The sequence below is a fragment of the Kogia breviceps genome, chromosome 10 (assembly GCF_026419965.1).
Source record: "Kogia breviceps isolate mKogBre1 chromosome 10, mKogBre1 haplotype 1, whole genome shotgun sequence".
NCBI classification, from domain to species: Eukaryota; Metazoa; Chordata; class Mammalia; order Artiodactyla; family Physeteridae; genus Kogia; species Kogia breviceps.
In genome coordinates this window covers 68,373,036-68,389,674 of record NC_081319.1, presented here as the reverse complement: position 1 = coordinate 68,389,674, position 16,639 = coordinate 68,373,036, and the positions used below count along the sequence as shown (strand labels likewise).

Here is a 16,639-nt window from a genome sequence, read left to right as displayed (position 1 = left end):
AGCCCAGGGTAAGCCCTGTGCCCAGCCATATTTACGGGTCCCGGGTGGTCCCTGACTCCACATGACCGGTCGTGACACATTGGACTGGGCGAAGGGGTGGTCTCAGGAGCCAGACAACCTGCATTCAAACCCCACTCTGTGCCTGACTGTGTGACCTTGGGGAAGCCACTTAACCTCTCTGCATTTCTGCGTCCTCATCTCTAAATTGGAGCTGTGCTGATGATACTGACCTCAGTTGAGTGAATCCATGCAAAATATGCAGAATAATATTCAAAGGCATTAGGCGCTTTATAAACGTTCACTGGTATTAAGCTCTGCATAAACCCCCAAACTCCCCTCCAGTCCCCCGACCCTTGTGGTTGTAAGAATATCGCATCCCGCTCAGACCAGCTCTCATCTCGAGTACCTTGTGACTCGCTCACATTTGAGCTGACCGAGCTGTGGTCACCTAATTTTTCTTTCACCAGCAAAACGAAGCCTGCAAGATATACCCTGGCGTGTCAGGTGGGGCCATCCTATGGAACTTCTTAGGGGAGCATTGCCCAGAAATATGACTTAATCTAAAAGTTTCTCCCTCCTTGAGAACAATTAACTCCTATTCTATGCCTGCCACTCCTCTGCCCCTTGGCCCCCTCCTCCCTCCTGGAGCCAGGTGGCACATCCTAACCCCTCAGCCAGCCTCCTCCTCTTGTCCATCTGTCTCCCCTGATTGGGGGGGGAATGTAGCAATTGGCCCAATTTCTAACTGGAAAGGAACCATATGGAGGGTTTAGCTGGGAGCTGAGTGTCTGCCGGGCCTCTGTTAGGGTAGAGCCAGCACTGTGGGCCGCAGACTGGCTCCCTGGGCTCTCTCTGTGAGCCGGGACCGGAGGGGCCCCATCCTGCCCCCAGACCCTCCCTCCTTCTCTCCTTCTCTCCCTCCCCCATGAGCCCCTGGTAGACCTGCTTTTCTCCTGTGCTTGGGGCTTCTTTGGGTGTCTTAGGAGGTCTTGAGGAGCTTGGTCTGTACGGAAGTGGCAGAAAGTAAGGGAGGTGGGTGCTGGTCAGGGCAGGGGGCAGAGGGCCGTGGCTACCTTGCCTGGTGCAGAGAACTAGGGGGTCTACTTTCCTGGCGATGTGAGAATGTGTCTGTGTCGTGTGGCTCCAGGCCTTGCAGGTGCCTGGCACAGAGCAGCCCCCATTCTAGTGTGAGTACCTTGTTCTCCCAGAATGCCCCACCCCCCCAGCTGCTTGCACCTCCTCCTGCTAAGACCCAGCTCAGGGTCACCGCCCTTGGGCAGCCTTCCCTGGTTGCCACCTATGCTCAGGAGTAGAGGGCCCTCCTTGGGTGGAGCTGGGTGCTGGCACCTTTCCTGGGGGGGCAGGTGGGTGTGTTACATCTCCCTGCGCTGGGAGCCCCTTGCAGCCAGTCCTCCGTGCAGAGGTGCGTGGAGTCTGCACAGAAGGCTCAGGTGACCCCGGCCTGGACAGAGAAGCCATTCAAAGGCTCGGGGGTGCCCAAGGTGGGTAGTTTGGCTAGGCCCTAAAGGGCTCTTGTGTGAGGTGGAGTTGGGCTGAGACCCTTGAGTGGGACCCAGAGGAAGGTAATGGTCTCAGATGAAGGATCTGCTTTCATCAAGAGTAATCCCTCATGTCTTTCCATCAGCTGAGCCCTGACTCTGCCACCTGGGGTCCTGGGGGGGTCTTACTCCCTGGAGGCCCCCCATTCTGTACCTCAGTAGGGCAGGGAATTGTGTGGCTTTGGGTAAACCACTTCTCTTTTCTGAGCCTCGGCTTCCTCATCTGTCAAATGCAGTTGATAGAAACAGTGGTCCACAGTGCTTTTGTAGCAGGAGATGAGGGGAGATTGAAATACACGCATATGATACCTGTCACCCGCCAGCACTGGAGAGACACGTCTGAGGCTGGGGACTGGCTGGGTGAAGTGGAAAGCACTCCCAGGGTTTCTGTGAGCCAAATGCCCTGGCTGTGAATTCTGGGGTGTGTTCACTGCATCCTGGCTCCTTCAGACTTGGGGGCTGGGCTTCTTGCAGAGGCATGAGCTTGAGAGGCACATAGGCCCTGGGTCCCCTCCCCCAGGACCCAGCCAGGTAGGTGGTGGCCCAGAGAAGAAGTAGTGACAGGAGGGCCCCTAAAGACCTTCTGACCCCAATCAGAGCTCTTCCAGTCCCTCCACCCAAAGCACTCCGGTTAGAATGACCTTCCAGGGCTCTCCTGAGCTCCCTGCTAGGAATCTGATCACAAATAAGATGGGCGGGGCCTCGAGTATCAAGGCACCCTGCCAGGCCAGGGTGGGAGCTGGAGAGACTTACACACTGAGTGGCCTGTGGGTTCCTGGAAGGGAACCTGGGAAGACCTGGATGAGGACTGTAGCTGGGTTTGCAGCATTGCTGCCCAGGATGTGTGGGCACGAGTCAGCATCCATGTGCACTGCTCTTACCAAGGGGCCTGTTGATGAGCATGGGGCCCGGGGACAAGAGCCCTGGTTGGTGTGTGTGGATGTGGATACCAGAGGCACTAATGGCCCAGGGTGGGCAATTTGCTCTCGTTCTCAGATTTACTCCTCCAAAAAGCCTTATGAGGTGGTTACATCGAAAAGAACCAATGTTTACTGAGCACTTACTATGTGCCAGATATTATTGTATTTATATGCATGAGCACACTTAGCTTTATAACAGCTCTATGAAATAGGTAGTATTATTATCTTCATTTTATAGGTGATGTATTTGAGGCACAGAGAGGTTCAGTAACCAACCTGAGATCACACAGCGGTAAGTAGCAGAGCTGAGATTTGAATGCAGGCAGTCTAGCTTTAAGCACAATGCTGCATTGCCTCTTGCTAACAACCTATTTTATGTATGAAAACTGAGGCACAGAGAACCTAAGTGACATGTCCAGGGTCACCAAGCTTGTGAGTTGTGGAGCCGAAAATCCCACTGTGGCTATTCTGACTGCACAGCGCGTGCCCAGAGATGGGGACCTGGGATCTAAGAGTCAGGCTACAGGACTGTGAGCAGCCCCCAGGAGTGTGGTTTGGGGGAGAGACTCTGTCTGCCCCAAGCTGACTGGTGCCCTTCTTGCAGGGGGTGTGTGCATTGCCCAGTCGGTCAAGATACCACGGGAACCCAAGCCTGGGGAGTTCGACAAGGTCATCCGGCGCCTCCTGGAGACCTCGAATGCCAGGGCAGTCATCATCTTTGCCAATGAGGATGATATCAGGTGAGGGCAGGTGGGGCTTGGGGCGGGGCTTGGGAGCTGGGGATCCCTGCTGGAAACCTTCCTAGGCAAGCCTGACCCACCCTGGGGTCCAGAGAGATGGGGTGGGCCAGTGAGTGAGTGGTGGGGAGACCCTTCTGGCTGGGGCACAGGCTATTGCTAATGGGCTCCCCTTCCCCTCGCTGTTTCCTGCATCCATTCTACCAACTGGGGATGGTAAGCAGGTACTTTTACAGAGGGTCTAAGGCCATGGGCTTGGGGTCAGAGCACCTAGGTTCCTCGCCTGCTCTCCTTCCTACTAGCTGTGTGACCTCAGGCAAGTTTCTCAACCTCTCAGGGCTTCTATTCTGCTTTTTTTAAAAAAGAGAAGCTAATTATGCTTGCTTGATGGTGTTGCTTGAGTATTGAATGCAGGAATGTGCATAAGTGGCTTAGAGCAGAGGCTGGCAAGGTTGGCTAACTCTCAGCCCCTCCCTCCTTTCTTCGGTGAGCTCAGAGTAGTGGGAGGAGGCCTGGGCTGAGGTTTTAGTCCTGATTTGGGCACACACTCACTGTGGGCAGTATATTCCCCTCCCTGGTCCTCAGTCTCCACATCTGCAGATTGGGGGCAGGTGCCAGAACCATGCAGTACAGAAACCCTGGACCACCCCACCTCTCTGCACATCTGCCCCTGGGTCCTGAGTCGCAGGTCAGAAACTCAGGTGCCCTTAAAAGGTGACCCCTGAGCACCCTTCCTAACCCACTTCCCTTCTTCCTGCCTTTTCTCTCACTACTACCCCTCTGAGACTGTATGTTAGGGCCAAGAGGGGCCAGCCTCCTTGATTCCCTAGTCTCAGTGGGAGATACAGCCCCTGCTCAGAGTCTGGCTGGCAGAGGAGATGTGGTTCTCCCCAGGCCTCCTCCCTCAGATAGTTGGCCTGAGCTGTCAGAGCCTGCTGTGCCCTCCGGTCGACCTGCCCACCTGCCTAGCCCAGCCTGCCCTGTCCGTCCCCCGTGCATCCCCCTCCCCATTGCTAACCAGCATCCTCTCTGGGTCGCATTCTTTCTAGCACTCTTTCCCACTTGTGAAGACCCCATCCTGGACTCCTGAGTTTCAGCAAAACAGATATCCCTCCAGGAGACATTGCCGGGTCCCTGGAGGGGTGGAGGGGGAAGTTCGGGAAGGTCATTAAGGCCTCAAAAGCCACAAGGACCAGCTCTAATAGGTGTTTCTCAGGCCTCGAAGGACCAGGGCGTGGGAGTCCTCAGGATCCATCTGGCACCTCCAAGCTGAAAACAGAGGCTGCTCCTGACCCCCTCAAAGCTTTCAGGTCCCCTAAATTCCTACTGCCACAGGTCCACTGGCAACTGGGGCAGGAGAGGCTCCTTCTGAGCTCTTTCCCTCTCTGCAGTCACAAGTCTCTGCCCCCTTGCCCCCACTCCCACCCCAGAGCCCAGCACTACTTGGGTCCCACTGCACCCCGGGACGTACCCCACTCCAGGCCTCCCGTGCGGCTCTGATGGACCCACACGCGGGGAGGGGAGGATAAAGGTGCCACATGTCCCAGAGAAGAGGCCCCTGGGGGAGAGGGGGAAGGGCCTGAGACTGACTCCCTGAGCAGCTGCGGGGGGCTGGGGATGTGTGAGGGAGGGGGGTGCATTTCTGGAAATCCACAGGCATTTCAGAAGCAAACAGAAGTAAAAATAAACCCAGGTGACTACAGAGATGGTGTCTTGGCAGCTCTGGTCATCTCTGGCTGGCCGGATGCAGGCAGGTATTAATAGGCTGTGGTGTGGGTTCTGAGACCAGCCTCACCTACAATTACTGGGCCCTGCCTGGGCTGCGGCAGCTTTGGGGGTCTGGGAATGTCCATCAGGAGATGATGGAGGAGGGCAGGTGTGGGCCCCAGGGCTGGGAAACATGTCTCTCCCTGGCAGCCCCAGGCGGTCCTGCCCCAGCTGGCCACCTCCTGCGCAGGCGCAGCAGCCACCCCAAGCCCCGGAGTCTGTCCTGGCCTTGTCCATGGGAAGGGCCTGGACAGTTTTTAGTATCCTGGCCTCTCGCTGTGTGATCTTGAGCAAGTTGCTTGCTCCAGTCTCTCCCCGTGGAAGGAGGTGCTTTGGGAGAATTCTGCCCAGTCCTTCCTATTTTTCTCCTCCTAGATGTCTCTGAGGGGCCACTTAGTTCAAGCATCTGTTAAGCACTGACTGAAAGCCTCCTGTGGGCTGGGCCCTGTGCTGGGCTCCAGGGCCCCTGACTTGACTAGGACCACTGTCACTGTGGGCCTGGGGAGGGGTGAGGCCCTGGCTGCCTGCACCCCTTCATCCATCCAGGAGGGTGTGGGGAGCAGCTCTTTGAAGCCCCTGGACTTTTGGCACAGAAGGAGGTGGCATGCAGAGGGGGAAGGGTGTAGTGGGTGGTGTGTGTGAGAGAGAGAGACAGTGGATATAAATGTGAGAAAGGGCCAAGGGATGTGGGTCTGGGCTTAGGACCAGGGTGGCATGTACCTGAGAGGACAGAGCCTGGGCAGATGTGGTTCTGGGGCCCTGAGTCAGACGTGGGGCAGGTCCAAACTGAGGGAAACAGCTGTGGTCTTTGCAGGGACTGAGGTAGCCCTAGGGGACAGGAGTGGGTCTGGGAGACAGACAGGGGCTAGGGGTGCCGTATGGGTGAGGGGGAAGCTGTGGGCCTATGGGCACGCGTGGGCCAGGGCAGCAGGGAACTGTGGGCCTGTGGGTACGACATGGGTGCTGGGGTGGCTATGGGCCCTGGGCTCATGTGGGTCAGGATGGGGGATCCAGGCACAGGCTGGGAGGGGGACAGGTGTGGGCCTCGGGGAAGGGGGTCAGCCAAGGGCAGGTGTGGCCAGGGTGGCGGCAGCCGCGTGGGCAGACACGGCTGGGTTGGGCTGGGCTGGTGCGTGTTCCCACAGGCGTGTGCTGGAGGCAGCCCAGAAGGCCAACCAGACTGGCCACTTCTTCTGGATGGGCTCGGACAGCTGGGGCTCCAAGATCGCCCCTGTGCTGCACCTGGAGGAGGTGGCCGAGGGTGCCGTCACTATCCTCCCCAAGAGGATGTCCGTGCGAGGTAGGCCCGGCAGCCCGACGGCACGCCTGCCGCCCTCACCCGGCACCATCCACCACCGCTATCAGTGTCACCCCGATGGTTCCTTCTTATCGTTGCTCCATGCCCTTCCTCTCCCGCTCCTCGTCTTCCTGCATCCTGTCTTTCCTCTTCCTTGGCTCACAGCTTCTTTGTGCTCGGGTTCTGGGATAGGAAGCCTTTCTGGCCACTCTTAACCCAGCAGAATTCAAATCCAGATTCAGGACCTTTCTTCCTTCCGTCTCAGATATTTGTGGATGTGGGAGATGGTGGCAAGTATAGGAGGCTCATTTATCAAGGACTCTCCTTCATCCCTATATACTCTCATCCCTTCTCCCATCTGGTATAGAGGAGGTGAGATCCCTCCCTGCCCTGCCTGGAGCGCATGCTCTGCCAGAACGAGGCCGGGAGCTGCCAGCAAGCTACGAGAAGAAGGTGCCATGCCAGAGGGCAGGGGCCTCCCTGCAGAGCCCGCCTGGGTCTGGCGGGCCCTGGTTGTGGGGGCAGGGGTTGCGCTTGCCCTGCTGGCATCCCTCCCTCTTGGGGCAGAACCCAGTCACCCTGGGCAGGAACAGATTGCTCTGGCCAGAACCTTGCTGTGCGTGAGGCGTGAAGTTCCTATTAATGGCTCAGTTTGGCAGGGACCTCACTGTCCTCCCCATGGGGGAGGCAGGCTCCCAGGGCCTTCTCTCCTTCTCTTGCTCCGCTCAATAGAATCCAGCATTGATGGAAAGGTGGAAAGACCTGCGGACATCTGCTTCCACCAAACCTTCCAAGAGACCGAGGCCTGAGCAGGGGAGGGATGTGGGTCACACTGCCGTGCCTTCTGCCCACCCTGAGGCAGAAGAAGCATAGGCCGAAGAAGTTTCCACACCTCCCCTCTCGGCCTCAAGCCATAATAAACACAAAATAACAATAACTATGGCTCTTGGTACCCGCAAATGCCAGGCCCCTTACAGACATCTCATTCAATCTTCCCTGCAACCCCAAAAGAAACTTTTATCCACATTTAGTGGGTGAATACATTTAAGGATCAGAGAGGTTTAGTGACATGTAGTGGCAGTAAGTGACACTCACTTGCTATTAAGTGGCCGAACTGGGACCTGAACCCTGGACTTGCCAGACAAATCCCTTTTTTCTCTGGGACATTAGAGGAGCCTTTAGAGCAGTGGTTCTCACCTGGGGGTGATTTTGATCCCCAAGGGACGTTTGGCAATGTTTGGAGACATTTTCGGTTGTCACAATTAGGGAGTGAGGCTTCTGGCATCTAGTGGGTAGAGGCCAGGGATGTTGCTCGATATCCTGAAATGTACAGGACAAGCCCCTGCGGCTCCAGCCCCCCACCCCAGCAAAGAATGATCGGGCCTAGTGTCAATGGGTCAAGGTTGAGAAACTCTGCTCTAAGGCCAGTCGCCCACCAGTGCCAGCACCTCCCTGGCAGCTCCGACAGTCAGACAACTGTGCCCGTGACACCGAATGATCATATATACAGAAGGGACACTGGTAGGAGAGAGAAGGTGATATTCACTCACCAGCCTGCCTACCCTGGGATGGGGTTTTCTAGGCTTAGAGCAGAGTGGGTAAGCCCTTAGGAGCATTTGGAGAAGGAGGCTGCCTCTGTCAGTGATGGGGAAGTTCTGGACTGGAAGGAGGAAGATCCAGCTCCCCATCGTATCTGTGTGACCTGGGTCATTCCCTACACTCTCTGGTCCGGTCTCCTCTTCAAAACTAGAATGCTCGGGTGCTTCCAGGATTGGGTGCCTGCCCCCCACCAGCTTCTCTGCTCTAATCTCAGGGCCCCCAGGTGACTCCTTCTCAAAGAGGCCCCCTGTTACCATTTTGGTGGTTAAGAAGCAGCAGAAACACCCTCATCCTGTATTTCTTCCATAAAGGAAGCAGTTGTAAGATTACACAGGCTCTCCCTGGAATTTAATACAACTCTTTTCATTGTGAAGAAAATGAAATGGTCCACATTTTGTTTTTTCCGGCTGAGCCCTGGATCCGAGGATGTGCTCTTCCCTTCTGCCTCCCTCTGCCTGGGCCACATGAAAGCTGCGGGAAGCGGGAAGGGGAGGGGGCGGGTGGGGAAGGGAGGCGCGAGGTCCTGACATCCTGGTTCCCTGTCAGGCTTCGACCGCTACTTCTCCAGCCGCACGCTGGACAACAACCGGCGCAACATCTGGTTTGCTGAGTTCTGGGAGGACAACTTCCATTGCAAGTTGAGCCGCCACGCGCTCAAGAAAGGCAGCCATGTCAAGAAGTGCACCAGTGAGCACGCGCGTGGGGCGGGGCATGGGACTGAGCCTCAGGGGGCGGGGCCAGGGTGGGCCCTGAGGGGGTGGGGCTATGGGGGAGAAGGCTGAGAGTGTCAAGTGGGGTGGGTGGTGGCTACTGGACACTGCTGCAGGAGTAGCAGTGTCCAGGGGCCCAGGCGGTGGTGCCTGAGGGTGGAGTTGGGGGCCAGAAGGGGCGGAGCCCTAAGGTGGTGGGGCCAGAGGCGTCAGGGCCAGGACTGACTCAAGGTCTGACACCAGGGCCTTTGCCGGTGGGTGGGCGTAAGGGTAGCTGAAACCTCGGTGATCTCTCAGCCGTAGGACGCTGCTGAGTAGGGGAAGGGGCTCCTGGGTCTGGGCAGAGGTGCCGTCTGGCTGCTCACCTTGGGCTTCATCTGGACGCCCCTATGGCAAGCCCACAGAACTGACTGATCCCAGCTGCCCTGTGAATCCTAACGCTCACCGGTCTGAGCACTTTACAGAAACCATCTCTAATCCCTCCAGGTTCCCACAGTCACTCAGCAGACACCAGTTTGACTCCCACTCCCTGGCCCTTTTCTAAGCACCATGGATATAGCAGTGAATGAAAGAGCCAAAAAGCTCTTGGAGTTTTTATTTTAATGGGGAGACAGACAATAAACAAGATACGTAAGTAAACTATAGACTATGTCAGAAGGAAAAAGTGCAGTAGAAACAAAATAGATAAGAAAGAGGATGGCCTACCTACAAGGTAACATTTCAGCAGAGTCCTGAAAAGGACAGGGAATGAGCCATGGGAGGATGGCACGATGGGTCTGTTTTACAGATTGGAAAACAGAGGCTCAGAGAAGGTAAGTAAAGGGACCTGAGTTCCCGCAGATGAAAGGTGGTGGAGCAGGATGTGGACCCAGGTCTGAGCTCTAGGCCCTCAGACCCCTACGGTAGCCATTTTGGCGCGTTCACCTTTGATACAGTTGGATGTGGGTCCTTGTGCGCTCTTTGTCTGGGTAGCTCTGCAGCAGGACCTGGCGTCAAGGACATTGGGAGGGCTCTGTGTACCCCTCAACCGTGAGTGGTGGCCATGCAAGGATGATGAACTCCCTCTTATAGTCTCCTGGACTGATGGGTGCAGCTCGGGCAGAGGGCCAGATGAGCAAGGGCCACTGGATCAGCCGCAGGGACATGCTGCATGGAATCACTGGCAGTTGGGGGCAGGGGGGTTGGTCCGCTAGGGCCAGGGGAGGAGGGAGCATGGTGAGGTGGGTGGGCCGGTGGGGAGCATGCTGACCTCTGGTGGCCAGGGCAATCGTGGCTACTTAGGACTGTGGGTGTCCCCTGAGGGTGGAGGCAAACTCCTGTGGGTGTAGGCAGCAGTGTGTGTACACCCTTGTGTGTGTGACTGTATGTGACTGTGTATGTACATGAGTGTCTAAAAGAGAAGGTATATATGTGCACGTCTGTCTTACGTAGGGGCGACGTTCTTGGGTGAGCTAATAACCATAAACACCACTCTTTACTATGCATTTGCTATGTTCCAGACATTTTAACAACATCATCTCATTTCATCCTCACAACAACTCTAGGGGCTCTTATGACCCCCATATTATGGAGGCTATGGAGAATCAGAGAGGTCAAGCAACTTGTCCAAGGCTGCACAGCAAAGGTCTTTATGAGGCAGTAATCACAACAAAGGTGTAAGAAGTACAAACATGCCTGGGCATGGGAGGCTGGGCCCTCATGGGTAGGAGCATCCTGTTTACTTCTCTTTTCCTGGCATAATTATTGAGAGCATCCCCTTTTATTCTCAAAAGTGCCCAAGTGGGGATGGAAGATTGTATGTTCACCCTGATTATAGGTCATGAGACCTGGCTTGGAGATGGGGATGGGTGAGACTGAAAGTGGGGGCAACATGGATAAGGGGGCATCTCGGCCCCTGTGTCTGGCTCGCCAAGGGAGAGGGGCTTTCTGGAGTCTCCTCTTGGTCTGGGAGGGGCAGGCAGGGAGAAGGCCTTGGTCAGTCCCTGTAAGCTCTTTGCAGACTCCCTGTCCTCATCAGGACTCCCCAGTTGCTGGTGAACTGGTGGGGGCGGGCACCTCTCTAGATGACCTCAGGGAGGTGTGTGGGCTGTCAGAGCAGGTGGGGAAGGAGGGCTTGATCAGGATTCAGGAGAGTGTAGAGGCTCACTGGGAACCTGAGGTCAACTGTACCCTGTCAGGACCTTAGCTTTCTCATCTGAGAAATGGGATTGGTGGTGAGCCAGCCCAGAGGGTGTCTGGGGATGCAGGTGAGAAAGCTGATTGTAGGCACTTGGTGAACTGGAGGAGGGTGGTGCTCAAGCGTGGCTGTGCATCAGAATCACCTAGAACTTTTAGAGCTCTACTAGGGCCCCACCCCCAGACCACTAAGCAGAACCTCAGGAGTGGATTGTTTTTCAAGCTCTCCCAGTGGATTTTATGTGTATTTAGGGCTGGGAACCTCGGGCAAGAGCAGCTTTGTTCACATCGAATCACCTGGGGATCTTTTTTTTAAAACATCTTTATTGGAGTATAATTGCTTTACAGTGGTGTGTTAGTTTCTGCTTTACAACAAAGTGAATCAGTTATACATATACATATGTTCCCATATCTCTTCCCTCTTGTGCCTCCCTCCCTCCCACCCTCCCTATCCCATCCCTCTAGGTGGTCACAAACCACCTAGCTGATCTCCCTGTGCCATGCGGCTGCTTCCCACTAGCTATCCACCCTACGTTTGGTAGTGTATATATGTCCATGCCACTCTCTCACTTCGTCACAGCTTACCCTTCCCCCTCCCCACATCCTCAAGTCCATGCTCTAGTAGGTCTGTGTTTTATTCCCGTCCTACCTCTAGTCTCTTCATGACATTTTTTTTCTTAGATTCCATATATATGTGTTAACATACATTATTTGTTTTTCTCCTTCTGACTTACTTCACTCTGTATGACAGACTCTAGGTCCATCCACCTCACTACAAATAACTCAGTTTCATTTCTTTTTATAGCTGAGTAATATTCCATTGTATATATGTGCCACATCTTCTTTATCCATTCACCTGTTGATGGACATGTTAGGTTGCTTCCATGTCCTGGCTATTGTAAATAGTGCTGCAATGAACATTTTGGTACATGACTCTTTTTGAATTATGATTTTCTCAGGGCATATGCCCAGTAGTGGGATTGCTGGGTCGTATGGTAGTTCTATTTGTAGTTTTTTAAGGAACCTCCATACTGTTCTCCATAGTGGCTGTATCAATTTACATTCCCACCATTTCACAATTTATATGGAAAGACAAAAGATCCTGAATAGCCAAAGCAATCTTGAGAACGAAAAATGGAGCTGGAGGAATCGGGCTCCCTGACTTCAGACTATACTACAAAGCTACAGTAATCAAGATAGTGTGGTACTGGCACAAAAACAGAAATATAGATCAATGGAACAGAATAGAAAGCCCAGAGATAAACCCCCACACATATGGTCACCTTATCTTTGATAAAGGAGGCAAGAATATACAGTGGAGAAAAGACAGCCTCTTCAATAAGTGGTGCTGGGAAAACTGGACAGGTACATGTAAAAGTATGAAATTAGAACACTCCCTAACACCGTACACAAAAATAAACTCAAAATGGGTTAAAGACCTAAGTGTAAGGCCAGACACTATCAAACTCTTAGAGGAAAACATAGGCAGAACACTCTATGACATAAATCAAAGCAAGATCCTTTTTGACCCACCTCCTAGAGAAATAAAAACAAAAATAAACAAATGGGACCTAATGAAACTTAAAAGCTTTTGCACAGCAAAGGATACCATAAACGAGACCAAAAGACAACCCTCAGAATGGGAGAAAATAGTTGCAAATGAAGCAACTGACAAAGGATTAATCTTCAAAATTTATAAGCAACTCATGCAGCTCAGTAATAAAAAAACAAACAACCCAATCCAAAATGGGCAGAAGACCTAAATAGACATTTCTCCAAAGAAGATATACAGATTGCCAACAAACACATGAGAGAATGCTCAACATCATTAATCATTAGAGAAATGCAAATCAAAACTACAATGAGATATCATCTCACACCAGTCAGAATGGCCATCATCAAAAAATCTAGAAACAATAAATGCTGGAGAGGGTGTGGAGAAAAGGGAACACTCTTGCACTGCTGGTGGGGATGTAAATTGATACACCTGGGGATCTTTTCAAATGCTGACCCAGACATTCTGATGTAATTGGCCCTGGGTACCACCTGGGCATCAGGATTTTTAAAAGGTGCCCCTGTGGTTTACTGTGCAGCCAAGTATGGGAACCACTGCCTCAGAAGAAGAGGTGGGTGATAGAAGGGGTGACGGTGTGCACCCCAGGCAGTGGGGAAGGTGTGAGCAAAGCATCAGAGCCTGGAATGAGCTTGGGGTGTGTGTCACAGGGAGGGGTGGAAGGACAGCATATTCCAGCTGACCTGGATCCTTCTCGCTGCATCTGAAGCCCCAGCAGAGGCTGGTAAGTGTCCTCGGGTGGCCCCACGTCAGGCACAGTGAGCCCGTCCATCTCTGGGTGAAGTGAGGGGTAGGGGAGCTGCTGGGAATGTTTGTGGGACCTCAGACCCACCCTGCGTGATGGAGAGGCAGCTCTGGCTCTCATGGCCCCACCCAGGTTTGAGCTGAGCTTGTCCCTTAGGCCAGTAGGACTGGGGTAACACCTATGGAATATGGGCTCTGGACCGGGCACCTGTCAACGTGTCAGGGTCTGGGTCCGACTCTGCCTCCTCCCTGCTGTGTGACCTTGGACGTGTTATTTAACCTCTCTGAGTCTCAGAGAAGGCAGGGAAGTCACCACCCATCTCAAAATGGGTTGTTGGGAGGATTGGTGATGTGTTTGAAGAGTATGAAGAAGCTGGCTCAAAAAGGATGTGTATGATCAGCGCTGATAAAATGGTGGTTGCTGTTGATAGAGAGGGAGTGGGAGAGGTGGGATTTACCTGCAACTGGGTAATTTAACAGCTCAAGTCTGCCATAAGGATTCTGTCGGTTGTAGGATCCCTGCTGGGGAGGGAGGACACCATCCTGAGGGTGGGTGGTATAGGCTGTCACAAGTGTTGCATCCATTTTACAGAAGAGGACGCCGAGGTGATTTGTGAACATTGCAGTGCTAGAGAATTGGCAGAGCTGGATTCATACCCAGGCAGCCTGGCTCTCCAGCTGGTGCCCCACCTGCCTCTCCCCCTTCCTTTCCTCCCACGCCCCCAGCCACCCTCTCGCTTGCCCTCAGCTTGCCCTCAGCTTGCCCTAAGCTAGCCCTGTATTCTCTCCACTTGCCTCACTCTGTCTCCTGAGCCTAGCTTCACCCTCACTTCTTCCAGGCTGCCTGCCCATCCACACTGGGTGGGCCCACTGTGGTCCCCTCAGTGCTAACAGTTTCAGTAGCCAGCCTCTGCCTGCCTCAGTCCCTCAGGCCCTGCCCATGATCTCAGCATGAGCGAGGGCCACTCCTGTGTTCCCCTGCCCTTTGCTCTGCCAAGTCCATACCTTCCCTCCCCAGGGCAACAGACGGGCCTGATGACCTTCTCAGAGGGTGGGAAGGACCTTCTCATGCTGCGGTCTTACACTTGGGAGGATCCAATCCATCCTTCAAGGCTGTGTTAAGTTGAATTCCCCGCAGGAGTTCCCTGGTGGTCTGGTGGTTAGGACTCCGCACTTTCACTGCCAAGAGCTCGGGTTCGATCCCTGGTTGGGGAGCTAGGATCCCACAAGCTGTGCAGCACGGCCAAGAAGAAAAAAAGTTGAATTCTCCTCAAGACAAGGAATTGAGAGCCAGCCGTTTCTTTGGGAGAGAATCCCAGGAAACGTTCGTAGGGGAGGGAAGGCAGACATAAAGGGTGTGATACCAAGCAGGTTACCACTGCGAACAGCTGGAGCTTTACTCCCCCGGGGGCTCTGGAGACAGAAAGGAGCACGCCTGGCAGTCATCCCACTGGAGGTGTGAGGGAGCTGGGGTGTGTGTACACCAACTCCCGTCAATCATTGCTGGCTGTTCCCAGAGGGTGTTGATTCCTCAGTGCCTCCAGATGCCAAATGGCTGGCAAAGAGGGCTTCTGTGGCCAGAGAGTCTCAGAAGAGTGGCAGATACTGGCAGTTGGAGACTGGGCTGGTGTGTCTCAAAGTGGCAAGTGGTCGTGGGCACCCATTCTTTCTCAAATACACAACTGTGAGAGTCCCCCTGAACTGTGTGTGAATCCTAGTGCTGCCACTTCCTAGCCGTGCGACCTGGGGCAGGTCTGAGGCCTCAGTTTCCTCATCTGTAAAATGGGGATCATACTTCCCACTTCCATCCCCCAGAGCCCTGTCCCTAGCAGAGCTGACTCTCTCATGTTTTCCCAGAGAAGGAGTGGAGGTGATCTGCCGGAAGCACTAGAAGATGGCCTGCGGGCTGCTCCACACCTGAGCAAGATAGAGGTCACGGAGCAGGGCGTCTCTGCAGCTGTCAAGGCCTGCGGGAGGGCAGTGCCCACCTCCCACCTCCTCTCCTGGCCCCCTCCCCAGGAGCCCGCAGAGCAGGGCTTGGGAATTAAAGCTGTAAACAAGGCAGATGTGGCATCCGTCTTTTTGACAGGACTGCCAGCCAGGTGATGGCTGAGTGGAGGAAGGCCTGGTTTACGAGGATATAGGAGAAATTTACTGCCTGCTGCTCCTAGGGGCCGGGAGTTCTGAGAGGGAGGGTGGCCGCATGGCAGCTGGGGATGTGTGGGGAGATGCTGATCACCCAGCCTGTGCTAGCAGCAATAACAATAATAACAGCTGATATTTATATAGCATTTATTACATGTCAAGGTCTGTTTTAGTGTTTTGCATTCGCTTTTCACAGCAACCCATTTTACAGATGAAAAAACCGAGGCACAGAGAAGTTAAAGACTTTCCCAGGGTCATACAGGTAGTAAATGGCAGAGCTGGGATCTGAACCCTGGCCATCTGGCTCCAGGCATGTCCTGCCTCAGGCCCCTGATGTCCCAGCCCCAGGGCCCTCTGGCTATTCCAGCCTGGCTTTGTGGCTCTTTTCACCTCCGCATTCCTAAAGGAACCTGGGGAAAGGAAGGAAGACCCACATTTGGGATTACCTACTATGTGCCAGGTTGTGCCACTTATTAGAGGAACTCACATTTGCCCAAGCCGTCAGCTACTTGGTGGCCACAGGGGTCCCGAGCCCTTCCCCTCAGTGCTGTTTCTTACTCAGTTCAGCTGGCATTTACTCAGAGACTGACTGTGTCCCCAGCCCTGTGCTTGGCTCTGCGAGGGGGACAGACCTGCCCTGTGGGGCTCCCCCTGCAGGTGGGAGATGATATGGCCTTGGAGACAAGGTGGTACATGATGGTGTGGTCCCAGTAGTCAGAGCTGAGGGCCTCCAGGGAGCTTAATCATGAGACCAGAGAGGACAGATCCAGGAGGCCTCCTGGAGAGTTCTGGGAGACTAGGGATGTTGCACCTTTAAATCAGGAGGTCAGAAGTCCTCACCGGGAAGGTGACTGGGAAAGAGCATGCCAGGCAGAGGGCACAGCATGTGCAAAGGCCCCGAGGTAGGCTCAGGCCTGGCAGGTCTGGGGAGCAGTGAGGAGACCCATGTGGTTGGAGCAGAGAGATCAACAGGTAGGAGATGAGGTCCGAGAGGTGGGGTGGGGTGGCACAGGTCTGTGGGCCTTGTAGGCAATTTGTAAGGATTTAGTCTTTTACTGCCAAATGAGACAAGGCCATGGCAGGGTTTGAAAAAGGATTAACGTGTTCAGATTTATGTTATAATGGGCTCACTCTGGCTGCCTCCCGGAGCAGAGATGGGGGTGAGGGCAGAGCTGGAGATCAGTTAGGGGCCAGGGCTGTAGTCCAGGTGGGAGGTGATGGGAACTTGGAGCAGGTGGTGGCCATGGAGATGGTGAGAAGGAGTCTGATTCTTTATCACCTTTTCAGTGTGGCCTCAGAGTTTGCTAAAGGATTTGAGGTGAGTGAAAGATGACAGAAAATCAACGATGACTCTGAGGTTCTTGGTGGTGCACTGAGATGGGGGGCGTGGAGGGTCAGGCTTAGCCACGTGGA

At 54.2% G+C, this 16,639-nt stretch overlaps 1 protein-coding gene across 1 annotated transcript in view; it reads left to right on the top strand.

Annotated features, from left to right (window-relative positions):
- The window catches only part of GRM4 (glutamate metabotropic receptor 4), a 115,029-nt gene that overhangs the window by 73,446 nt on the left and 24,944 nt on the right, over window positions 1-16,639 (top strand). The window contains 3 exon segments of the mRNA XM_067006046.1: window positions 3,084-3,219; window positions 6,129-6,283; window positions 8,426-8,566. Of these exon segments, the coding sequence (XP_066862147.1) occupies window positions 3,084-3,219; window positions 6,129-6,283; window positions 8,426-8,566 (432 nt within the window).